Below are 27,221 nucleotides of genomic sequence, written 5' to 3'. Positions count from 1 at the left end.
TCTCCTTGCAGTCCAAGGGACTCTCAAGAGTCTTCTCCAGCACCACAGTTCAAAAGCCTCAATTCTTCGGTGCTCAGCTTTCTTTATAGTCCAACTCTCACATCCATACATGACTACTGGAAAAACCATAGCTTTGACTAGACGGACCTTTGTGGGCAAAGTAGTGTCTCTGCTTTTTAATATGCTGTCTATATTGGTCATAACTTTCCTTCCAAGGAGCAAGCAAGCGTCTTTTAATTTCATGGCAGCAGTCACCATCTGCAGTGATTTGGAGCCCCAGAAAAGAAAGTCTACCACTGTTTCCCCATCTATTTGCCATGAAGTGATGGGACCCAATGCCATGATCTTAGTTTCCTGAATGTTGAATTTTAAGCCAACTTTTTCACTCTCCTCTTTCATTTTCATCAAGAGGCTCTTTAGTTCTTCTTTGCCATAGGGGTGGTATCATCTGCATATCTGAAGTTGTTGATATTTCTCCCAGCAATCTTGATTCCAGCTTGCGCTTCATCCAGTCCAGGATTTCTCATGATGTGCTCTGCATATAAGTTAAATAAGCAGGGTAACAATATACAGCCTTGACATACTCCTTTCCCAATTTAGAACCAGTCTGTTGTTCCATGCCCAGTTCTAACTGTTGCTTCTTGACCTGCATACCGATTTCTCAGGAGGCAGGTAAGGCGGTCTGGTATTCCCATCTCTTGAAGAATTTTCCACAGTTTGTTATGATCCACACAGTCAAAGCTTTTGGCAAGTCAATAAAGCAGTAGTAGATGTTTTTCTGGAACTCCCTTGCTTTTTCAGTGATCTAGTGGATGTTGGCAATTTGATCTCTGGTTCCTCTGCTTTTGCTAAATCCAACTTGAACATCTGGAAGTTCACGGTTCACGTACTGTTGAAGCCTGGCCTGGAGAATTTTGAGCAATACTTTGCTAGTGTGTGAGATGAGTGCAATTATGTGGTAGTTTGAACATTCTTTGGCATTGCCTTTTTTTGGGATTGGAATGAAAACTGATCTCTTCCAGTCCTGTGGCCACTGCTGAGTTTTCCAAATTTGCTGGCATATTGAGTGCAGCACTTTCACAGCAACATCTTTCAGGATTTCAAATAGCTCAACTGGAATTCCATCACCTCCACTAGCTTTGTTCTTAGCAATGCTTCCTAAGGCCCACTTGCCTTCGCTTTCCCGGGTGTCTGGCTCTAGGTGAGTGACCACACCATCGTGATCATCTGGGTCGTGAAGATCTTTTTTGTATAGTTCTTCCGTATATTCTTGCCACTTCTTCTTAATATCTTCTGCTTCTGTTGGGTCCATACCATTTCTGTCCTTTTTTGTGCTCATCTTTGCATGAAATGTTCCCTTGGTATCTCTAATTTTCTTGAAGAGATCTCTAGTCTTTCCCATTCGATTGTTTTCCTCTGTGTCTTTGCATCGATCACTGAGGAAGTCTTTCTTTTATCTCTCCATGCTATTCTTTGGAAATCTGCATTCAAATGGGTATATCTTTCCTTTCTCCTTTGCCTTTTGCTTCTCTTCTTTTCACAGCTACTTGTAAGGCCTCCTCAGACAACCATTTTGCCTTTTTGCATTTCTTTTTCTTGGGGATGGTCTTGATCACTGCCTCCTGTACAATGTCACAAACCTCCATCCATAGTTCTTCAGGCACTCTATCATATCTAAATCTTGAAATGTATTTGTCACTTCCACTGTATAATAAAATGTATAGTGACTTTCACATTAGTTCAGTCGCTCAGTCGTGTCCGACTCTTTGTGACCCCATAAATCGCAGCACACCAGGCCTCCCTGTCCATCACCAACTCCCGGAGTTCACTCAGACTCACATCCATTGAGTCAGTGATGCCATCCAGCCATCTCATCCTCTGTCGTCCCCTTCTTCTCCTGCCCCCAATCCCTCCCAGCATCAAAGTCTTTTCCAGTGAGTCAACTCTTCGCATGAGGTGGCCAAAGTACTGGAGTTTCAGCTTTAGTATCATTCCTTCCAAAGAAATCCCAGGGCTGATCTCCTTCAGAATGGGCTGGTTAGATCTCCTTGCAGTCCAAGGGACTCTCAAGAGTGTTCTCCGACACCGCAGTTCAAAAGCATCAGTTCTTTGGTGCTCAGCCTTCTTCACAGTCCAACTCTCACATCCATACATGACTACTGGAAAAACCATAGCCTTGACTAGATGGACCTTACATGACTATCAGCCAGACCTACTTATGAGGCAGGCAATTTAATCTCTCTAAAATTCCAGGTTTCTAATTTTTGTAATTTAAGTATGATAATGTTGCCATTGCTTGGTAGTTAATTTATTTAAAAGGATTTTAAAAGCCTATCCAATACCTGAACCTTGCTAGCTTCTGAGGATATAACTATTATTATGAATATTTGAGACTATCTGTATGTTTTATAAACAAAGATATAATCCCTTCCATAGAGATTATGGTCTAACAAAGGTGTTAGGATAAATGCAGTAATATGTATAAAGTGCTTATCCCATTGCCTGGTATTGTGTGGATACATAAAACATATTAAGCACTTTCTTCCTTACCTTTTCCCTGCCTGATCTCATTGCTGTAAGATGTATCATAACTATGATTCTGGCAAATAAATCTCAGAAGCATCGTGTCACTGAAGAATTAGTATAGAAAATAGCAGCATGACAAATTACATGTTGCTGAGGAAGTGAGATTATGTAATAGACTGAGTTTCCTGGTCAATCTTGCTAGAACTGTGCCTTTCAGCAAAATGAAGTTGGTGATTTTGTTCCCAAGATCAGCAGTTTTCATCATGGATGTTACCCGGTCATAGAAAAATTGGCAGCGTTTACTCAACAGATGTCAAAGTCTTTCTTGAAGGAAGGGCCTCATAGCTGACAAGCTGATACCAGTGCTATCAATCATCAGGGGAAAGCTGGTGATGACATGATTAATAAAAAGTATTTTGATCATTTTTCAGGTTTACCAAATGGTTGCAATTATTTTCTGTGTTGCTCCCTCTACTACCACTGATAGAAAATGTGCACCCTTCATTTCATATGTAGATAGTTTTATGCTACTTTATGAGGAACATCAGTAACAGTTTGTGAACTCAAGAACCAAGGGTGAAACAACTTGTGTGTTCGTATCTTGCCAACAGAATGGAAGGGACCAGAGAGGGCAGTTAGTGTGTGGGGACATTTGAGGCAAAAATATCCTAGAGTTGTAGCTTTTTCCGGGACTTGACTTGGCTAAATCTCAGAATATCAGCTAACCATCCCAAAGTCTGCCTGGAAGTTGAGATTCTGATCACTTCTTTGCTGGATGTTGTGAAGAAATATGTTTATGAAATACTGTGTATCCCTTGAATGAACTATAAGAATGACAGGATCAAGACTTACTGACATTTTGAAATAGTTTATTGGCATTACTGTGGCCTTGTGTCTACCAAACATGATAATTATAGTCCAGAGGAAAATACAAAATACAACATCTTTCTCTTCATCTTTCCACTCAAATAGACTTCTGTATTCAGTGACAGGACTTCTTTATTATTTTTTTCAAAATACTTAAAAAAAATTCAATTGAAAGATAATTGCTTTACAGTGTCATATTGGTTGTAAAGTGTGAATTGGCCATAATTATATGTGTGTATATATATATGTGCATCTCCTCCCTCTTTAGCTGCCCTCCCTCTCGCATGCCACCCCTCTGGGTTGTCACAGAGCACCAGGCTGGGCCCCCTGTGCTGTGCAGCAGCTCCCCACTAGCCATCCGGTTTACACGTGGCAGTGTACATAACGTCAGCGCTACTCTCTCAGTTTGTCCCACCTCCTTCTTCCCCTGCGTGTCTGTAGGTCCTTTCTCTACATCTGCATCTCTATCCCTGCCCTGCAGATAGGTTCATCAGTACCATTTTTATAGATTGACAGGAGTACTGTAATCTCTGTTCATGAAAACACATCGAGAGGAACATCTGTCACAGGTTTTATTTAATACAAATTTTGCTAATTGTTACCAGAATAGTGGTGGTGATTGATTTTGTCCCCAGTGACTCCTGAGTAGCTCCTACTCAGCGCACAACTCTCAAAACAGTCTTCTGATACCCACATTTTCCTCTGTGTCCCCTTTACTCTGAATTGACAGTTTGTAGACACAGGGCAATACATCTTTCCAATACATAGGTGGTGCAGAGCAAGTCAGGTTCTTCTTAGGTCTCAGCTGCTCCCTGTTAAGCAGAGCTTAGCAAACAGTAATTGAATAAGAAGGCAAAGCACTCAGAGGAGCAGGAAACAAGTACAATTTTATGAAAAGGATTATACAGCACAACAAGGTCAAACCCTGCCACGGTTTGTTTTCCTCTCCCTTGTATTCCTCTTCGATCAGCAGAAGAGGCTGTTATCAGTTGTTGGCATTATGACTGGGCGCATCCGTCCAGGGTCAAACATGCTGCAGTCTGCAAAGCCAGCAGCAGATTGCAGTGCTCTGCAGTCCAGCCAGACCAGCAGAACTTGTGTAGTCCTGTGCCCTGTTATAAACTAGAATACCAAACTAGGGATGTTGCCTTAATGGGGCATTTGAGGGCAAAAGAAATGAAAGCTTTTCCTGTTTCAGAACAAACTGTCCTTCCATAAGTGCTGCCTTAGGAACATAGACCTGTGTTTTATTTTTTAATGGAAGTATAGTTTATTTACAATATTGTATTAGTTTCAGGTGTACTGTGATTCAGTTATACATACGTATTCTCTTTCAGATTCTTTTCCATTTTAGGTTATTACAAGATATTAAATAGAGTTCCCTGTGGTATATAGTAAGTCCTTGTTGTTTATCTATTTTATATATACACAGTAGTGTGTATTTGTTAATACATAGACCTGTTTCGAGCAAGGCAAAGCCAAAGCTGGTCCTCACAGCATCATTAAATTCTGTTTTCCATGATATTTAATCTGTGCATGGATCCTGATGAACTAGTTTAATTTTCTTCTGAAGTGCTGTATGTGTGGATATTATCTTAGAGTTGCATATGAAATGGCAACTTCAATATTTTCAATAGATGCATGGAGATATTTAAGAACCAACTTACTGATGAACATCATCACTAGGAGAACATTGTTTTGCCATATTAACGGAAACTCCCTTTGTGATTTTGCAGCCACGACAGCCCAACCCTGACTGGCGGTACTCTGCCTCCCTGAGAGCAGGAATGCACAGGTATGTCTTTCCCTCCTCCTTTTGTCAGAAGTTACTGTAACTGTGATTCAGATAAACTGTTGTCTTCGTAGGCCAGAAGCAGCTGTCAAAACTGAGATGTCTAAATACTTTGCCAGGGGAATGAACTTATTTTTGTCTCCGTATTTGGAAGTGGTCATTGCCAAATGCTTATCAAGTGCTGCCAAATAAGAGTGCCCTGTAAAGTCACAGACAGGCGGCTGTGTACTTTCTCTCATGACAATTTCTATAAGGAAGTAGTTTCAACTTCTTTTATCCTTTTTCCATCTATACTTTCTGACCCTGCTGTAAAATGATAACTAATACTGATGCTTTGGGACTTGAGTATATCATATAATATATGCTCGTGTTGTCCACCTTGGTTTTCCATCACACATTGACTGTTATATCCTATTAGCCACATAATTGTTATTTTTGTCCATGTTCACCCCATTAGCATCTTCTTATCTTTTCCATCTTGTTGCTGTCTTATTGCCTGCCCTCAGTGGCATGGACTCCTCAGAGGATGAGCCACGTGAAGGGCCTTTATTGAATATCTGGAGACTAAATCAAGCTTATTTTTAAATTAACCTAGAGTAATAGCATTACTATAAGACTCAGATTAAATATAATTTTGCCTTCTCTACTTTGTCTCTTTGACAGTAATTGATTAACTACGATTATTCCCAGACCTGATCTAGTATTCATGCTACAGGGCCAAATAAAAGATTCATTATTTGTAAGTGTCTTTGGGAAACCAGATGGAGAGTGCCAAGCAACTAATATTCACTACCACCAGAATAATTTAGTTTTAAAGAGGAAATAAACTCCAGAGTTAAGCCCCTCAAAATATCTGGGCACCTTTTGAGTAGGTCTTTAACCAAACCTTGATCAATTTCTAAAGAGAGAGTTTACAAAGTATGTGTTGAGTTAATGAAAAATTGGTTTTAACCCATGAAATATGTATTAAATTCAAATAAGTCAGTATATTCCCAACCATTTTATTTCACATTGAGCAGAAATCATTATATTAGGTGCTCTTTCTGAACAAGAAGTGATCAGTTGAAGACTGAAGATCAGTAGTTGGCTTGGTGAGACACTGCACTAGAATCTGGTCATAATTTTAGGCCAGAAACACTCAGGCAGATGCCAGCATACTAGGTTTCAGAAATATTCTTTCTACTTGTTAGAAGCTATCTTATGCTTTTTCCTGCATCTAAGCTATTGTGGTAGACTATATGATAGGAAAAAATATGGTATATGTTACCAACTCTTTATCTCCCAGTTGAATTAGTACTTTATTTGAAAAGTACCAAAGCTATAAGATTCACCTTTAAAACTATATTAAAATAAAATGCTAAAACATATCACTTCTTTATTCCATTTTCAAATGAAAAAAAAAAGCCATATGTGCTTCTATTCAGGTTTCAACTAAGATGTCATAAGATTCAAGTAGGATAAGAAAGGAAATAAAAATTAAAACTAAAAGTTATTTATTCCTCACAGTGTAGTACATGGAACATATGTTAAGTTGTGAACTTAAGTAATACTCATCTTTTTCATGCATATGCTTGGCTTCCTTACCTTTCTAGCCTCAGATACTGTATACCTGTCCTTTGAAAATTCTGCTCGAGCTGAGCTGGTTCCCAGGGTAGTTATATCTTCAGAGAGAATCTAATTGAATCTGTATAATTTGTTGGTAGGCTCCAGCAACCCATCAGCAGTACCTGAAGGATATTAATATTTGGAAAAAAGGGGAGATTCTAGGATATAGATGAAGGGAAGAATAGCAATAGAGCAGAGCTTATTGAGTGAATTTCCACTAGATACGTTGTTTGAAGTCAAAGGGTAAGAGGATATTGGGAATTCCCTGGTGGTCCCGTGGTTAGGACTCTGATCTTTCACTGCCAAGGGCGCATGAATCCCTGGTCAGAGAACTAAGATCCCACAGGCCACATGATATGGCCAAAAAAAAAAAAAAGGAAAAGAATGTTGAATTTAGAGACCTTCCTCCATAATATTTCAAGTTTGCCTGCTCTGTTGAGTCACATGACCGCTTCAGGCAGTCGTCCTCTAAGTTTTACTTCAATAACTTAATTTCCAAGGTGAATCAATGTCTAGTTTCACAGACTTCTCTTATTTTGCTAAAGGTTTTCTTGGGTGATATTTATTCTTAGGGTTCCATTCGTTCTTTTCTTCATCCAAAACATATTTGAGAGTTTCATATGTGCTTACACTCAGTTCAGTTCAGTTCAGTCGCTCAGTCGTGTCCGACTCTTTGTGACCCCATGAGTCGCAGCACGCCAGGCCTCCCTGTCCATCACCAACTCCCGGAGTTCACTCAGACTCACGTCCATCAAGTCAGTGATGCCATCCAGCCATCTCATCCTGGGTCGTCCCCTTGTCCTCCTGCCCCCAATCCCTCCCAGCATCAGAGTCTTTTCCAGTGAGTCAACTCTTCGCATGAGGTGGCCAAAGTACTGGAGTTTCAGCTTTAGCATCATTCCTTCCAAAGAAATCCCAGGGCTGATCTCCTTCAGAATGGACTGGTTGGATCTCCTTGCAGTCCAAGGGACTCTCAAGAGTCTTCTCACATACATAAATGAATATGATGTTCTCTCTGCCCATGAACAGTTTACATTCTATCTCTGCTTACTGCTAAGGATCTCCCAGTTCGTGTCTCACTCCTTTGCAGTATTTTGTGCGGAGTTAATCTCTTCTGAATTGGGGTCCATGAGTGGTGATGATAAACTTTCTCTAGTCACAGAATATGTAGGGTGGGTTTTCTTTGAGGAAAAAATAAAGAGTGATGAAACAGAAAATAAAGTTAGGGAATAATTGGGCAAAACTGGAATAATACTGTAGTTACCAGCAAATAATGTTTGTGCTTTCCTCTGCCCTACAGAAAACCCAGAAGTCAGAGAACCAGCAAAAGAAACTTGGGGCTTTTGAAAATAAGCTCTCTTCATCTGCTTCAGCATTAAGATGATAAAATGGCATTTTTTAAGCCCTATGATGGGCTTCCTGTTAGATTTAATGAACACCACACGGCATTAATGAAAACCAAAATTGCTGTAAAGATAAAACACATTTATCTCCTGCATGGTGTAGCAGGCAGTAAGTCAGCAATGCTTTTGCATTTTATGCAAGGTGACTGCTCAGTGGTAATTGCTTCAGTTTAAGCACGAGTAGAAATCGTTAGCTGTAGTCCTGCCTCCAGAGATGTAAGCACTTTCTGAGGGTGGAAGGAGAGCTGGAAAGACATTTATGGTCTAACTTTTATTTGGGTCTATGTGTTTACTCAGCTCTGTGCACCTGGAGGAGGCTGGCATTCTACGGGCTGGTCCAGGGGGACCCGAGCAGCAGTGGCCAACAGTATCCAGTGCGACACCAGGTAAATACCCAGGGTCTCTCCCTTCTTGTTTGAGTTCTGGAAAGTCATCAGATGACCTGTTTTTGTAAGACCAGGAATATCAGTGGCTCTTTTAATTCTTTCTTTTCCTTACATGTGTGACTTCCTCATGTACATGAGTATGCACAAGTATTTTGATTTTCTTCTTAATGTACCTCAGTGGTTGGAAACAGGTAACATAAGGGCGTGTGTGCGCATAAACTTCTTTTCTGTAATAACCAGGTACATGTCAAATACTTAGTCTATCTGAGCTACACAGACAAGATCTGGTGGCCTCATGCACAGAGATGACACTGTTAGCAAAGATCTTTTGGTTAAAGATGTTGGAAATCCACTCCAAATAGTAAACAAAAGGGAGACTGATAGATTGATTAATAGATAGACTGATGAAATGGAGCTTCTCGTGGAAGTAGAAAACTTGTTGGAACCAAGGCACCGCTCTGTCTGACCTCAAGTCACAGTCAGGCCTCCTTCTTTCCTGACATCTGCATCTTTCAGTAGACTGACTTTTATTGCCTTGACATGCACGTTGCCAAGTGCATTGCAGTTTCTTAGTGGAGAGGACCAGTGGGAACTGATTCCTAATCCAAACTTTCAGGAAAGAGAATCTGCCAGGTGACACAAGAACCCAGTGGCTGGGTGAGCATTAAAAAATTTCCCAAATTCACATTTCCTTATTTTCCTTATCTTGCCCAGTCACTAAAGCAGTGTCATATAAAGTTAATATGGCTTTGGAGACCCATCCTGGTGGCAATTTTCAGAAAGGAACAAATATAGAGGTTATAAATGTTGTCTAGCATAATCCTCTATAAATAGAACATCATTGTGGTGATAATAGTTACCAATTTTTGAGACACACTGTATCCAGACACTGTGCCATGCATGATCTCATTTACTCCCTGAGACAGTCTTACATGGGATTTATTATCTCAGTTATACATAAGAGGAGCTAGAGACACAGAGAGGTTAAGAAATATACCCAAGTTCACATAGTTTATGGTAGAGGTAGGATTCAAACCTAAGTGTGTCTAACTTCAAATCCAAGTATATCTAGTTCTTCTATTCATAGCATGGCTGGCTTGCAAGAATCCACCCAAATTCGAACATATATATATATATATATATATATATATATATGTATATTCACATACATAACAGATTATATAAGTGTATGTGTAAAAAGTTCTTTCCAAAAATAATCTGGTGCCTTTCAAATGATTAGGCTGTGCAAGTAACATGTGCAGCTAAGGGCCCATTTTTGCTGGCAGCTCTTAAGAGTTTTCGTTGATTCTAATCAGCCAGCATTTGCTATTTATGAATGTTGTATAATTCAACTAAAAGTCACATTTGTCAAAAAAAAACACAAATGCCTAAGTTAAAGCAATTCATTAGAGAGCTAATATTCCAGATGGCAAGGGGGAGAACGTAAAATAGTTCATTGACAAATTTGCAACCCCAGTGCCAGTGGTGGCATAATGTGGTGGAGGAGGAAGTGGTTTTAGACTGCCAAGCGTTGCAGGATGAGAGGCATCTGAGAGGTGAGAACTGCCCAATCAAAGCAGTGCCATGAAATCACCCCTACCATCCTGCCTCCATTTCAGGGTTTTTCTTGTTCTCATAGAGACTTTGCAGGTCAGGCTGGTGAGTCCAGAACTAGCTTTGAATACATTCTCCCTTTCATTGATGGTGCTAGTTGGTGTATATTCCTAGGCAAGTGGGAAATAGGAACTGTTTATAGATTATTTTATCTGCATCTGGCCCAGGACTCTCCTTCAAATTCAAAACAATGTTAAGAACCCATCTTTAAAAAAAAATTATTGAAGTATACTTGTTTTACAATGTTGTTTCTGCCGTACAGCAAAGTGATTCAGTTATACATATACATATGTTCTTTTTTATAGTCTTTTCCATTATGGTTTATCACAGGACATTGAATATAGCTCCCTGTGCTATACTGTAGGACCTTGTTGTTTATCCATTCTCCATGTAATAGTATGCATCCGTTAACCCCACACTCCCAAGCCATTCCTCCTCTAGCCCTGTTTCCCCTTGGCAACCCCAGGTCTGTTCTTTTTGTGTGTGAATCTGTTTCTGTTTTGTAGGTAAGTTCATTTGTGTCATATTTTAGAGTTCACATATAAGTGAGATCATATGGTATTTGTCTTTCTCTTTCTGACTTCCTTCACTTAGTATGATAATCTCATGGTCCAACCATGCTGCTGCAAATGGCATTATTTCATTCATTTTTATGGCTGAGTAGTACTCTATTGTTGGAGAAGGAAATGGCAACCCACTCCAGTACTCTTGCCTGGAAAATTCCATGGATCAAGGAGCCTGGTAGGCTACAGTCCATGGGGTCACAAAGAGTCGGACACGATTGAGCGACTTCACTTTCACTTTCAGTACTGTTGTATGTATATACCACATCTTGATCCATTCATCTGTTGATGGACATTTAGGTTGATTCCATGTCTTGACTATTGTAAACCATGCTGCTGTGAACACAAGGGTGCATGTATCTTTCTAATTATAGTTTTATCTGGGTGTATGCCGAGGAGTGGGATTGATGGATCATATGGCAACTCTATTTTAAGTTTTTCAGGAACTGCCTTACTGCACCAATTTACATTCCCACCAGCAGTGTAGGAGGAAGGAACCCATCTTCTTGACAGAAGATAGAGAAGGAGTCGCCATGACTCCCTGTCCCTGCTGTCCTGACTCCTCTTGGATAATCCCTTCTGTTCAGGGCTATCCCTGGCTGCTGACTCATGAGTCAGTTTTCATGGACTGAGCTGGACAGAGCTTCCATCTTCCATGGGTGACCTCCCCATACTTTTCAGCATACCTCTGCACCAGTGATGGGACATTAGAGAGATGCTCCTCTGTGTTCTGCTCTGTTCTTTGGGTATTTTAGAGTTTTAGGACTCAAAATATGTTCTGCACTGTTTGGAGGGAACACGGGATAAAGATTTAAGATTATAGTTTAAAGTCAGATGTGAATTGAATTCCAATTGCAAACTTACTTGTTGGGTGAGTGCAAACAAATTGGTTAAATTCATGTTTTCTTTGTTACCCTATCTGTAAATTGGGTATAATAATACCAATTTTATCCAGTTGCCATGATAACTGAAGAAGAAAGAGCTGTATATAGCGCTTAACATATAGTATTAATAAATGTCTAATCTTTTCACTCCTTTTTTCCTGGCCTAGTTTTGTTTCCTGCAGTCTTTGTTGTGGCCTTAGATGGTAGCATGGTGGGCAGCGTTCAGTAGTTCTCACTTCTGAGCCCAGATACAGAGCCTCTGACGTAGTCTGGATCATCCTGGTAGCTGTACAGTCCGTTACACCTCGCTCCCACCCCAGCCACCTTCCTGGAGAATTCATCGACATGCCCCAAAACGTTGGTTGTTTTCATTCCTAGGTAGAGCTTGCCTTTCACGGATTCTGCTGCCCTTAGTGCTTCATGATGATGGTGTTGTTGCTTCCAAAAGGCTTCCACCTGGTGCCCAAGTCCCCGCACACTTGCTCTCTCCATCTGAGAGCTTCTCTGGAAATAGCACCGTCTCGCACCAACTCCGGCAACAGCCGTGGGAATAGAGAGAGGCCTGCTGTGACCCAGTCCTCCTTGGCATGTGTTCTTTGTAGTTGTTTTTCCTCCACTGATGAATCCTTTGGCCTTGTCATCAAACTGTTCATTTATTGTCACAGTCCCCAGAAGCTGAGGCTAAAATGCCACGCTCTAAAGGGGTCAGTGGGGACATCACCAGGTGATGTTTCTCGCAGGATGAACAAGCCAGGCATTAAACCCGCTAATCCCAATTCCTGGCCCCTTTCTCCAGCCTCAGCTCTGTGTGAGCAGATTTGGACCACAGGCTTCTTATTTCCTTAGCAGCTCAGAGAGACTGAGGAGGGAAAGAAAAGGAGCTGAGGTGGGGATTGCACAGCTCACAATTCCTCTTCAGATGGAGGAGTGTGTTGCGGGGAGGGGCATAAAGGGCCAGCCATTCACGCTTACAACTCTTTTAACGTTCTTAGTGTGCAATCTCTGGAGAGGTTTTAATGAGTGCCCTCTTGCACAGTTCCTAGAGGGAATCCCAAGAGATTATGAAAAGACTGTACCTTCCAGAGAGCCAGTCTGGCTTCAGGGTCCCTGGCTGCTTTGCCCTCACACTGGTTCTTCCGGGCTCGTCTTTCCACATTTCATGGGATCTCAGGACTTACTCAAGGCAACAGTACATTGTTTTTGGAGTGGGAGATGTTCACTGTTTTCAAAAAGAGCTCGGAGAATTCCAAAAGGCACAGCACTGCCAAAGATAACATTATAGCTTTTCAAGCAACATCCGCCCCCCTCCCCCCCGCACCGGGGACCTGGGGCTGAACAGTGAAAGGTTAATTAGGTAGGTGAGGCAGCTCAGGCCTTGAGGCTTCTTTAGACAAGCTTAGTTCAGAGTGACTGCACAGGGCTTCTCCAAGGATGGTTTCCAGAGCCACACTGATAACACCCATCAAATCCAAAAATCTTGTGCGGAGGCCCAGCCGTCTGTGTTTTAAGGGGCCCTCTAAGTGACCCTGATGAACCCTCCAAGGTTGAGGACTGGTCGAGAGTTGAGGGTATATTCCTGAGGTTGTCTCATACCTTTGGAGGCTCAGAAACCATGCAATGAAGGCCTCTGTTTATGCGCCTGTTTATGATTCTTACTAGAAACAGGAAGCCTTCCCCATATCAAAGAGCCAATAACTAAGAGCTCAGGCTCTGGGTCAGAGTAACCCTATTTGAAAATCTCACTCTTCCACTCAGAGGTTGTATGTTCCTAGGACCATTATTTCTGAGTCCCAGTTTCTTTCTTTTTGGAATAGAGATAATAGTGTCTACCTTATAGGGTTGATGCATGAATTAAATGAGACAGTACACACATCTGCAGAGCCTGGAGAGCAATGTTTAGTAAACGATGGTTATTTTTAGGATTTTTCAAGGTATGAGTCTACCTTTCAACGTCAGAATTTAGGTCTGAGTTGTTCTGAGTAGTCTCTGTGGGAATGCTTTATTATAGAGCAGACTTTTTAAAAAGCACCATTTTGTGCCCTTGGGGGATTGTTTTTGCCCTGGTTTGCTGCATTTCTTACTCTGTGGAAAATGGACAGTTAACGTGCCCTAGTTTTATGGGGAGATTCATGCTCTTATTTGTCTTAGGGATTCCCACCTCCCTGACAAAGGCAACTCCCCACGGAAGGTCTCCACAGAGACTTCATCTTTGATTCTTCCCCAGAAAGAAGTCATGATCCTTAAATTTGGGGGAATCCATTTAGGAGCACTGCCAACATGAATTTTTCCACTTCATGAGTGGTTGTAGCCTCAGGCCTTGTCCGACAATTTTAAAAAGCATGCTGTTCCACTAACCTGCTCACCCTCAACTTCTGCTGTTGTCATGGCAACAATAGTCCTGGGAGATGTGTGCATATCTTTATCAGGGAGAAAAAAAAAATGAGATCAGCGATCTATGTGGGTGGGGCAGCTCCCTCCCATCAGTATCCTCCACTCTCACCTTGCATCTCACAGCCCAGGAATGCCGGATTGCCTTAGGGTCTCTAGTAGCCAAGAAAAATAAGCCCTTGTGTAAGATATACTTTTACTCTCTTGGTGCTGTGGAGCTCATCAGGTCTGCTGGAGTTCTCTGTGTAGCTTATCTTGTGTGTTCTGACCTGGCCTGGAGGGGTGGAGAAAGGTGTTGTGAGAAAGGGAATTAGAATCCTCTACCCAGGAGACGCCAGAAGTTTGTCTTTGCTAGCTCCATCTGTCTGGACTTTCTTCAACTCCTTCTTAAAGAGCACTTGGCACCGCACTTGGCACCTTCTATTTTTAATGGTCATGTAAATGAAAAACTAGAAGGAAGACTTCCTGCTTTTTCTGAAAAGTTTCTGTTGAATAGATTCTGAGATAGTTCTTTCTCTCCACTTTATATTCCCCATACCGCTCTCATTTTTCCTACATCCATTCTTCCAGGCTCAGTAGGCAGTATACAGTCAGGGTTGGGGCTGTGATACATAGTACAAGAATTTCTTCCATGTCAGAGGCCCACAACAGATCCTGTGCCTCCTGAAAATGGAATCCCTTGTGCACTGAGGACTTCCCTGGTGGCTCAGACAGTAAAGCCTCTGTCTACAATGTGAGAGACCTGGGTTCGATCCCTGGGTTGGGAAGATTCCTGGAGAAGGAAATGGCAACCCACTCCAGTACTCTTGCCGTGAAAATCCCATGGACGGAGGAGCTTGGTGCAGGCTACTATCCATGGGGTCGCAAAAGAGTCGGGCACGACTGAGCAACTTCACTTTCTTGTGCACTGAGATGTGTGTTCCTGAGTATATATTTTGGAGAGGGAGAGTGTGGTGAGGAGGGAGGAGCAGCAGGCCTGTTGCCTTAGGCCACAGTTTCCTTCAGCCCCACAGAAGCAGAGAAGCAGCTAATGGAGGGCCAGGAAATGGAGACTCATTACAGTTCCCTTAGTTATCATCGATCCTTCTAACGAGCCTCAGGAGGAGTGCAGTCTGGTCCCTGCAAACTTCATCGTGAGAAACAATTTTTGCATATGTCTTTAGAAAATAATACACTTCATTCTTCTTTTATTTGAGTGTTGCATGGAAAAGGAGAGTTTCGGAGTAACCTTCCTGTCTAGCTTTCTCTATACACTGTCCTTGGTGGCTGAACTTTTAAGTCCCTTTTCGAAAGGAAAATTCAAGTTTCTACTGTGGAGATGTCAAAAGACCACAAGGAAGGGGGGTGTCACCAACTCTGCTGCCTGTCTTGGCTCAAAGATGACAGGCCACCTGTGTGTTTGAGAGCTTTGTGGGGAAGCAGAAGTGTTGGGTGAGAGTCCACACTTCATTCTGTGGGACAGATTTCTTGGATTGTATGGAGCTGGTGGGCCTGGAGCTCCTCCCTGGGAGGTGCTTGGACAAGAAAGACCTATTAATGGCCAGTGTTGAGAGCAGATGGGTAGCAATAACTTGTAATGCCTTTCAGCTTTGCAGCTCTAGCAGGCATTGCCCTCAGCCTCACTGATTCTAGTGAACTAGAAATGAAAGCCAGTCCCCAGCAACAGCATGGATCTTTAATGACAAATATTTTCAGAGCAACTCAGCCCAGATTCCAAAAGAACTCGAAAAGTTCATTTTCTCAGAGGCAGTCAACTTTGCAGTTGAGAAGGTCACTGCCTAATCTGGAGAAACACATTCAGGTCAAGCATTGGCTAGAGACCAGGGGCCTCTAGGGGAAGGTCATAATAGAGTTCACTGCCAGGAGACCTGGAAGTGAGCCTGTGGGTTGGAGAGGAGCCTCTCTCTGACTCAGCCCTCAGAGCTTGTTCCCCACGGTCAGAGAAAGGACAAGGAGCAGAGATGGGTGCCGTGTCACTCCCAGCTCAGTGAGACCAAGAGCTTCCTTGGCAGCTCCTTGCCTAGAAGGGTCTGACTCCAAGGCAGTGGGCTAGCTGAAGGATGGGAGAAGGCAGTCGTGATGGCAATACTAATGGAGATAAAGGGGGGAAAGGTGCTTGTGCTTAGTATTAAAAAAGGAAATGGAGAGCTTTGTAAAAGTCAGATTCAAGAGGTTAACTATAGAAGGTTAGGGTAGGAAAAGGTAACTTTCATGAAACCAAATTTGAATCCATAACATGACAAGAATAAATGAGAAATCTGTTACTAGAGTTGTGTGCTTTAAGTACTGAATACCTAACAGAGTACCCTAAGCCTCCAGATTATAGCTGCAATTGCATGTGAAAAACAACCAAACAAACTTCAAAAGTAAGTACAGCCTGTCCTGTACAGAAGGTCTGAACAAACAAGTTTGTTGTTGATGGTCCAAGAAAGCCCGCCAGCTTGGGTGTACTTCCAACACTGGCCCAGTCCCGAGTCCAGAGCTGTTGCTCTAGGGCGACATCGTGGGCCACGCTGAGCAGTCAGGTGACATTCCCACTCTTATTTTCTTTGACTCTGCATTATAGATACTTTCTTATCCAAGCACACATATGTTATATGTGTTCCCTTGACCACCTGCTGTTACCTAAAGGTCTGTGACAAGGCTAGAAGCTTCAGCCAGTGTAATTGACTTACGTTAGATGCACACCAAGCTCCATGTCAGAGTTTTGTGGGGAGAAGGGTATCACTGGATGTGTAATCAGACTGAGGTGAGCCTGGGAGCTTGGCGCCATGTTTGATGAGCCAAGGAGAAGTCCCCTTCCCTCAGCTAATGCCTATTTGTAAGGAGATGTGGAGGGTCATTTGGAGGGTCTTTGTCATTGAAGTTTCAAAGTCTTTAAATCCCATCCTGTTGCCCCCTTGTGTTGTGGAAATAGTATTTTAGAACAAGAGAAAGGAAGACTTGATATGATAGCTATTATTTATTGAGAAATGTGATCAGCACTTTATATGCCTTGCCTACTTAAACAAGACAGAAATTATTATTCCCTTGTTCTAGATTAGGAAAATTGAGGCTCATAGGAATTAAATGACTTCCTTCTTGTCATCCTTTCTTACATCTAGTGTTTTTTGCTCACTATTATATTCCCAGTGTTGAGCTAGCTGTCTAGTACATGATGGTGCTTAATAAATATCTGTTGAACTCATCAGTGAATAACAATGGCTAAGGCAGTATTTGAATCCATTTCTGCTTGCTGCTGAACTCTATGCATTTAAAGGACACACCACAGTTACTTTGTCCCACATGCCAGGTAAAGGAAACAGTTTGGTAATTTGGAGAAAACTGTTCACTGTCTGAGCTCCAGGCAAACTGTAGGGGTCTGAATTACTTTCCCATTTCTGCTGTAATAAGTTCCCACAAACTTTGTGATTTAAAATAATACAAATTTATTATGTTACAGTTCCAGAGGTCAGACATACAAAATGGGTTTTACTGTGCCACAATATAGGTGGGTTCCTGCACTATGTAACAAGAATCTACTTTCTTTAGTTTCCAATAACATGTTCCTCATTTCCATCTGAGCCTTCACTAACAGCATCTTTCAAGACCATATTTCCACAACAGTTTGTTAGTGACACTTAGGTATTCCCCAAGACAAGATATGTTTTCCCTACCATCGTCCTCACTTCTGAGTCCTCTCTAGCAGAGTCGTTAATGTCCATCTTTCTATTAACAGCCTTTTCAAGGTAATCAAGACAGTTTCTCCATGCTCCTCAAAATCCTCAAATCTCTGTTTCCCAGTTCCAAAGCCACTTTTACATTGTTGGTAATTTTCACCGCAACACCCTATTTCCAGGTCCCAAAATCTATATTAGTTTCTATGGCTGCCATACTGAATGACCACAAACTAGGTGACTTAAAACAGAACAAATGTATTACCGTATAGTTCTAGAAACCAGAAGTCCACAGTGGGTTTCCTTGGGTTAAAACCAATGGATTTGCAAGGCTGCATGCCTTCCAGAGGCACTAAAGGAGGATATGTTTCCTTGTCTTTTCCAGCTCTCAGAGGCTGCCTGCATTTCCAGGCTCAGTGGCTCCTTCTTCCGTATTCATGGCCACTGCAGAACATCTGCAAACCTCACTCTCTGACTCTCCTACCTTGCTCTTTCCCTCGTGAGGACCCTTGTGACTACATTGGTCTCACCTAGATAATCCAGGATAACCACTCTTGCTCAAGATCCTTAATTTAATCACATCTGCAAAGTGCTTTTCTTTTCTTTTTTTTTGACCATGTAACATAACATAGTCATAGGTTCCAGGAATTAGGATGAAGGCATCTTTGTTGTTGTTTAGTTGCCCAGTCGTGTCCAACTCTTTTTTGACCCCATGGATTGGGATTTCCTAGGCAAGAATACTGGAGTGTGTTGCCATTTCCTCCTCCAGGGAAATCTTCCCGACTCAGAGATCGAACACTCATCTCCTGCCCACGACTCCTGCATTGCAGGCAGACTCTTTACTGCTGAGCCACTGAGGAAGCCTGTGGACATCTTTGGGGCACCATTAGCCTGCCTATCTCAGGATCTTCCATGTGCAGGCAGAGGGGGCTCTGTGTGTCTGTGCGTGTGTAAATTTCAGTGTAGGTGAAGGTAAAGTTAGATGCAAATTAGGACCCTGAAGAGGGTGTAGTCAGTGTGAACTAGACTTTAAAGGCCTTTTGAAAGCTATCAATTGTCAACAGTGTGCTGGAGATGAATTCATCACCCCCTCCCTCTCCAAATCTTAGCTAATTAGGAATAGATGCATGGGACCAACTGAGAGAATCAAAGTTCAGAATCAGCCGTATTATTGGTAAAGAAGTTCTGGAGACTGTGACAGGGCTTCCAAGCTCCTGAATGCAAGGGAAGAAAGTCAAGAATGGAAGAACTCTCTTGGTGAGGAGGGGGACCTGTCCTGGTTTGATTACCAAACAGAGGCTGAGCTGGAGCAGACAAAAAATTAGGTAAGAGCTATGTCATGAAAGAGGGCTTCCCTGATAGCTCAGTTGGTAAAGAATCCGCCTGCAATGCAGGAAATCTGGGTTCAATTCCTGAGTTGGGAAGATCCTGGAGAAGGGAACGGCTACCCACTAGAGTATTCTGGCCTGGAGAATTGCATGGACTATCCATGGGGTCCCAAAGAGCTGGACACAACTGAAAGCTGGACTTTAACTTCACTTCACTATGTCATGAAAGAACAATAACTGTTGATGTTAACTTGGCCCAATCAGGGAACACAATCTGAGGAATTCCCCAGCAGTCCTGTGGTTAGGACTTGGTACTTTCACTGCCTGATTTGATTCCTGCTTGGGGAACTAAGATCCTGCACTGTGGCCTGTGGCACAACCAAAAAAAAAAAAAAAAAGGAAATATAATGCATTTAAATTTTAGCTTATGATAATCTCCCCAATGAGACAACTTTTCTGAGAAGAGTAAGTAAGGAAGTAGAGCTAAACATGAAAAGTCCCTTCCTAGCACATTGCTGTGAGATTGGAAGGATGGTTGGTGGGTGTTTCCTCCTCTGTGTGAAGAGCTGGAAATGTGGAGAGAGGAGGAAAGTCCCCACTTCATTGTTATGCTAAGGGAGTTGATGTACTGTTTTGTCCCAGGCTTAAGAGTATTTTCCCAAGAGTTGTGGAGCAGTCAGGAGAAGACAGGCCTCTTTGGGTCATTCACAGGAAAGAGTCAATTAAAGGCCTGGCAGAAAAGTCACTCCCTAGGGTGATGCCAGGAGGCAGGGCACTGCCCATCATGTGCCCTGTATGGGTCTAGCATCTGTGTCTAGGTGAAAGCAGATTAAAAAATATATATCTAGGACTTTCTTGAAGAAGAAAGTGTAGAGCCTGATCCGTGTATATGTACGTGTTGGGGGTTGTGGGCGGGAAGGGGTACTTTAGTCACTATTTCTAAATGTCACCTTTCCTCTGGGATGCCTCCTGTGTCAGGAGCAGGGGTCAGGGTGATTGTAGGCCAATTATATGGATACACATGCACTCAGGATTTGTTTGTTTGTGTTTTAGGAGCATTTTGCATAACAAATCTATTCTCACACTAGCTACCTCCTTGAGATCCTAACAGGCTAAGCACTTCCAAAGCCTAGAGTGTCCCAGCACCCTCAGCAGCTCTGACTGGAGACTAAATCAGCCTCTTGCCTCTGACAGTGATTAGCCAGGAGACCCATGGAGGAGCCTCCTTGGAGGCCAGTATCCCCTGGAGGCTCCTTGTGTCACTAAGATGTTGATCTGACTGCTATCCCTCAATCTGCAGCCAGTGGGGTTGTGTTTAGCCAACAATCAGTGTCATGTCAGTTTCCCTCTGTTGGACCAAGTGTAAATTCATTCTAAACCTCTGCCTGGGGGAAATCTCTGTAGGGAAGATGAGCTTTTCAGTATGCTCTCTCTAATTCTAGGCACTGAGAGATATAAATTAGCTTCCTTGGTCTTTTCTCACTCAAGGTCACAGCCTTTCCTCCAGGGTACTAATGTTCTAAATGGTTGTGATTTGAAGGGCACTAGGAAGGTCCTTACAAAACCTACCTGACAGACAGGTCCCTAGAACTTTACCATTAACCACCACCACTGTCGGCATTCTCTTTTAAAATGCCCATTCTTTCATTCATCTATTCATGCATTCGTATTTTCTCTTCCTCTCTCTCTCTCTCTCACACACACACACACACACACACACACACACACACACACACACACACACACACACACATACACGCACACACATAAAGAAGTATTAGACTATCCTGTCCAATGAAACTTTCCTTGGTTTGGCTTTAATATAGAATTTGGTTAAAGTGAAAGTGAAGTCACTCAGTTGTGTCCGACTCTTTGTGACCCTGTGGACTGTAGCCTGTCAGGCTCCTCTGTCCATGGGATTCTCCAGGCAAGAATACTGGAGTGGGTTGCCATTTCCTTCTCCAGGGGATCTTCCCAACCCAGGGATTGAACCTGGGTCTCCTGCATTGCAGGCAGATGCTTTATCCTCTGAGCCACCAGGGAACCTCCTATATTGTCATTAAACAAGCATTTGTTAAGTACCTACTTAAGGCCAGTCTCTGTTCTAGGTGATGCAGATACAATACTAAATATAACAGCCCCGTTCTCATGATCTAGTGGGGAAGACAGAAATGTAAAGAAATAAGATGGAAATATTACAATGTCAGGACCGTAATAGTGCCATGTATAGGCAGGTCCAATGAGGGGAAGGAAGCTGGGACAAACCACCAGGGCCTGTCAGTCCAGGATGGGACCCAGAGTCTATCTGTGTTGTATCCGTACAAACCCTATGTAAACATGGTCAGCTGGCTCATGTTTCCTGAGAGGGACGTCCTCGTTGTTTAACAGAGCCCAAACCCTCCCTCAGCAACCATGAATAGCAGATATGTTGTGGTAGCCCAGAAGATGGAATTGGAAATTTAGGGGACCAGGTCAGAGAGTATGTGACATTCAATACTGTATTGAAGGATGGTACATAGATTGTGGGAAGAAAGTTCCAGACAAAGGAAATAATACATGTGCCCCCAAACCAGAATGCATAGTATTGGTGAACAGAATGAATACATTTGATGGGAAGGGTGGCGTGGAAGACTGTTGGGAAATGAGATCAGAAAGACTAGAGTCAGATTTTCTTGGGCTTCCACAATCCTGCTAAAGAAGGAGAACTTTCATTCAGTTGCTAGAAGTGGAGAGCCGCCTCAAGGTCTCTTTTTTCTTTTTAAGAATAGAGCCTCTATTGAGCCTCTTAGCTCTGCTGAATCTGCAAAAACCATCCTGTAATATGTCAAGACAAACTCATGAGCTATCACTCTAATGTTTTTTTCCACCTAAACCAGGAGTTAGAAACTCTTGAGTGTCTAGAAATGTGGGACCGAGAGGGAAATGAATGCAGCATTTTTGTAAAAGGGACTGTCCTTGGAAATGTTCTTAGGTAATTCTCCTGGACTTGGTTTAATCATGTCTAAGAAAATGTGGAATGAAGGGAAGGCTTGTTAAAATTTTGCCTTGTGTTAGGTTTTTAAGGGAGGCAGTGTGGCATTGCATAGTCCCTCTGCTCCCTGTGGGACCACTTCATCATCATGCTTCAGATTTATTAATGTGTGAAAAAGGAAAGACTGTAGGCTGTTGTAAGGATTAAATGAGACGATGCCTGTGAAATGCTTAGCACAGTGCTTAGTTCATGGTAAGCACTCAAAAGTGTTACCATTTTCTCAGTTTTAATACTCCTGGTACTTAGCACAGTAAATAGGATTCCCAGTGTCTTTGCTAGAGGAAATGGAATGGTCTTGGAGTGCACAGAATCAGAGATGGTGGTAGAGGAGAGGGTTCTCTCCGATGACAGTCATTCCCCTGCTCTTGTCCCTGCAGTGTTCTGACAGCACCTCCATTTTACACCCTCAGCGCAGAGATACCATGGCTTGTCTAGAAATGGTTGCTCAAGGCTGCAAAGTGACACAGCAACATAGAGCCTGGGATTGCTGCCAAGTTTTAAGAAGCGCAGATTGTGACAAAGTAAGGGAGGGAGGCAGAGAAGAAAAATCTGAAAACCAGAAGCAGTGTTCTTGCTGAGCGACACGATGGTGGCTCACACAGTTTCAGGTGGGACAGGCCCTGTGAGGGGTCACTACCAGGTGGTGGTGCCGAAGGAGGAGCCCAGTAAGGGACTCGGGTCCAGGCAAGGCTGCTGCATGGGGCCCTGCACTTGGAAAAGGCCCTGTTGGGTTTAATACTCTGCTTTTGCCATCTTGAAGTTCTTAATCTTTTTTTAACAAGGGGCCCCCCTTTTTCATTTTGCAGTGAACCCTGCAAGTTATGTAGCTGGTCCTGGGTCCAGGCTACCTGGGGCAGGGACATTTTGTCTTAGCTAGTGTTTTGAGCTAGTTTTTGAACTTGCAACTGGTCAAGTAGAGTGGGTTAGTATTCTGTTTTAAAAAGGTTTTATTTATTTGCTTATTTTTGGCCAGCCTAGGTCTTTGTTGCTGAATGGGCTTTTCTCTAGTTGCAGCGAGTGGGGGCTACTCTCTAGCTGCGGTGAAGTTGCGGTGCATGGGCTTCTCATTACAGCGGCTTCTCTTGTTGCGGATCACAGACTCTAGGGCCCTCGGGCTTCAGTAGTCGTGGCGCAGGGCTTTAGCTGTTCTGCAGCATGTGGGCTCTTCCTAGGTCAGGGATCGAACCCGTGTCTTCCGCATTCGCAGGCAGATTCTTTACCACTGGGCCACCAGGGAAGCCCTAGTATTCTTTTTAATCTCTCTCTCTCTCTCTCTAATTATAAAAGGACAAAAATGATGACAAATTAAACCTGTAAAAACTGAAACAAAATGAGTAGCACCTCACTCCTTTTCTCCCCAGAAATAACCACTAAAAATGCTTTAGTGTGTGTCCCCCAGATTTTTTGTTAACTATAAAGTACTATATTGTAAAACTGTGTGCATTTACATTGTTGATGTAAATATTAAACAACACAGCATCATTTATGCGAAAATATTCACATTTCCTGCAGACCCACTCCCCTTCAGTGAGGCAACCACCATTAACAGTTTTGTCTGTATGCTCCAAAGATATTTTTTGAATAAACTTTATTTCTTTAGAGCAATTTTAGGTTCCTAGAAAAATTGAGTGGAAAGTACAGAAGGTTTCCAAATGCTTCTGTCCCCACACTGCACAGCCTCTCCCACTATTGATAACCAGACCCAGAGCCGTGCACTGTTACACCTATACTGACACATCATTGTCACCACCCAGAGCCCATAGTTTATATTAATACTAGAGTTCAGTCTTCCAAATATCTTTCAAATTTATTTTTAGTTATGTAATTGATGTATGAATGTGTTTTCTATGTTTATTAAAAATAGGTAGGCTTTCAGAAAGCAAAATGGGATAATTTTATACATATGAGTATGTAGCTTGTTTTTATTTTTTAACAAATGCTTTTCCAAGTCACTACATATAGACCTGTCTCCTTTTTCTTTAATAAGGGCACACTGTATTGTATGTCTATATTACAAGTTATTTATCAAATTTCCCTTTGGTATATATGTTTTTCACACAATGCAGTACACATTCTATTTTTTAAGTTTAAAAATATTTTTTTAGTTGGAGGATAATTGCTTTACAATGGTGTGTTAGTTTCTTCTGTACAGCATTGTGAATCAGCTATATATATATATATACACACACACACACATATGTATATGTATACATGTATCCTCTTCCTCTTGAGAGTACACTTTCTTACATATATTTTTTGTGCTCCTAGTTTATATAGGATAGGGTATGAACATATCAAATTGGCAGTCTCATATCTGGGGTTGATCGGAGAAGGCAATGGCACCCCACTCCAGTACTCTTGCCTGGAAAATCCCATGGATGGAGGAGCCTGGTAGGCTGCAGTCCATGGAGTCGCTGAGTTAGACATGACTGAGTGACTTCACTTTCAGTTTTCACTTTCATGCATTGGAGAAGGAAATGGCAACCCACTCCAGTGTTCTTGCCTGGAGAATCCCAGGGACGGGGGAGCCTGGTGGGCTGCTGTCTATGGGGTCGCACAGAGTCAGACACGACTGCAGCGACTTAGCAGCAGCAGCAACACTTGTTATACACACCCTCTAACCCCCACCTCTATGTCACTTAACTCACTGATCTTCCAGGGACTTAGCCCTCAGGGTTGAGAATCCTGGAGCAGAGAAAGGAGAGAATTTATTTGTGACTAATAATAGTAACAGCTCACCTGTATTGAGCACTTAAACCATGGTTTATGCACTCAAGCCGCATATTGTTCTAAATATTTTGTGCTGTGCTTAGTCACTCAATTGTGTCTGACTCTTTGCTACCCCATGGACTGCCAGGCTCCTCTGTCCATGGAGATTCTCCAGGCAAGAATATTTGAGTGGATTGCCATGCCCTCCTCCAGGGAATCTTCCCAACTCAGGGATTGAACCCAGGTCTCCCGCATTGTAGGTGGATTCTTTAACGTCTGAACCACCAGGCAAGCCTGAGAATACTGGAATGGGTAGCCTATCCCTCCTGCAGAGGATCTTCCCAGCCCAGGAATCAAACTGGGGTCTCCTGCATTGCAGGTGATTTTTTATCAGCTGAGCTACCAAGAAATACTTTATATGTATTAAATCTGTTAATCTGTATAACCACCTCAGAGATAAGTCTGTTATGATACCCATTTTATTTTGTTTTTTAAAAGCCTTTTATTTTATATCAGAGTATACCCGGTTACCAATGTTATGTTAGTTTCAGGTGCACAGCAAAGGGACTCAATCATACATATACATGTATCCGTTCTCTCCCAAACACCCCTCCTATCCAGGCTGCCAGGTAACACTGAGCAGAGTTCTGTGCTATACAGTAGGACATTGTTGGTTATCGATTTTAAATATAGCAGATTACACCTATTTTAATATTTAGGAAACTGAGACACCTAGCGTTAATTAAGGTCACACATCTGTCTAGTAAATGCCAAGATCTAAAGCAAGGCTCTTTGACTTCTCAGCCTGTGCTCTTTAACCTCTACACACACTCTCTCTGCTGCTGCTGCTGCTAAGTCGCTTCAGTCATTTCCGACTCTGTGCGACTCTGTGTGACCCCATAGACGGCCTCCTACCAGGCTCCTCTGTCCCTGGGATTCTCCAGGCAAGAACACTGGAGTGGGTTGCCATTTCCTTCTCCAATGCATGAAAGTAAAAAGTGAAAGTGAAGTCATTCAGTTGTGTCCAACTCTTAGCGACCCCATGGACTGCAACCTACCAGGCTCCTTGTCCATGGGATTTTCCAGGCAAGAGTACTGGAGTGGGGTGCCATTGCCGTCTCCAACACACTCTCTCTAGAGAGTTTAATGCCGTAACCATGTCAGAGTTTCTCTACATTGTTTATTCCTTAAAACAATATTGTATTTATTCATTTACTTGTCTTTTCTACACTGTAACTCTCTGAGGTGAGGGTACCTGTCCAAGTATTATTCACAACCCTATACCCTAATGTCTAGCACCACATCTGCTTTATTGTATGTAATAAGTTAATTTAGTTGAATGGATAACAGTGCCTCTGGGAGGTCGCTACTATTTTCATTTTATAGATGAAATTACAAGTCAGTGTCACCCACATAGTGTAGTAGAAAATAGTAGGAAGCAGAATAGCGGAGCTGCAATGTGAACCCAAGGCTTTTGGTATCTAATCCAGGGTGCCGTCCACCTTGTCTAAGCTGCTTCCATTCTGTCTGTTTCAGAGGGCTCTGGAGAATGGTTCCCTACCTAGCAACCATTTCTAAGCTGAAAGACTTCACAGCTAGCTGGTTTTAATGATCCCTGGGAGGGGCAGAGCCTGATGAGAGGAAGGCTCTTGGAAAAGAGTTTCAGGAAGCCCTGCATCCCGGAATCAGTTGTTAGAAGAGTCGGGTTCCTTAGAGGACTACCATGTAGTAATAATATGTATCCTTTATTTCAGTTTCTGCATGCTAAATATTATTCTGTGTGATTTATGAGCAGTCTCTTTTAATGATCACAGTCCCATTAGATGGATATTGTTATCTTTGTTTTACATGTGAAAGAATACTGAGAGGCCAAGTGGCTTGCTCAAGATTACACAACAAATCAGTGCTAAAACTAGGATTCAACTCAAAATGTGTGACCCCCAAACATTCATTTCAAGCATTCTGCTACCCTTGGTTATAACAGAAGCTGAAGCAGGGGTCATTGTAAGAAGAAATTGCCCTCCCAAGACCCTGGAGGACATTAGTGATGAGAAAATAAGGTAGAGGGAACCATGTAGTCTGAACCCTCTTAGGTGAGGGTGGGTGGGGGGGTCACAGAAGAAATGTTATTTATTTATTTTTTAGCTGACTATGGAGAGCTAGGGAGATTTGAGACCAGCCATTCCAATTTTTGAATCTGGGTTCTCAGCACGTGATGTCTTTACAGTCTTAACCTAGAAATGGCAGAGTTATTTTGGGCACAAAGCAAGAGCTGTGGCTTTAAAAATATGCCACTGTATTTATCGCTTCCGCTTCAAGATTACTGAAAATTAGCCCAGCTGTGGCCTGAGGCACCAAGCAGCCACACAGTCTTCTCAACCCACCCAAAGCGGCTGAAACACCCAGAAGTGGCAGCCTCTGGGGAGTGGCTATCAGATTAGTTCTCCATCACCAAGCCTACTCTCTGAT

At 42.5% G+C, this 27,221-nt stretch overlaps 1 protein-coding gene and 1 non-coding gene across 7 annotated transcripts in view; one reads left to right on the top strand and one right to left on the bottom strand.

Annotated features, from left to right (window-relative positions):
- LOC102181119 (protocadherin alpha-C2) overlaps positions 1-27,221 on the top strand; it is a 187,060-nt gene that overhangs the window by 146,281 nt on the left and 13,558 nt on the right. For all 6 annotated transcript variants that reach the window (XM_018050258.1, XM_018050262.1, XM_018050261.1 and 3 more), the window contains exons 2-3: positions 5,130-5,188; positions 8,491-8,579. In XM_018050258.1, the coding sequence (XP_017905747.1) occupies positions 5,130-5,188; positions 8,491-8,579 (148 nt within the window). The remainder of the gene's footprint in view (positions 1-5,129; positions 5,189-8,490; positions 8,580-27,221) is intronic.
- Positions 20,984-21,055, bottom strand: TRNAC-GCA. Its single transcript has one exon. It is a non-coding gene; the product is annotated as a tRNA-Cys (tRNA).

The sequence above is a fragment of the Capra hircus genome, chromosome 7 (assembly GCF_001704415.2).
Source record: "Capra hircus breed San Clemente chromosome 7, ASM170441v1, whole genome shotgun sequence".
NCBI classification, from domain to species: Eukaryota; Metazoa; Chordata; class Mammalia; order Artiodactyla; family Bovidae; genus Capra; species Capra hircus.
The sequence above is the reverse complement of the archived record's forward strand: the minus strand, read 5'-3'. Positions and strand labels throughout refer to the sequence as shown.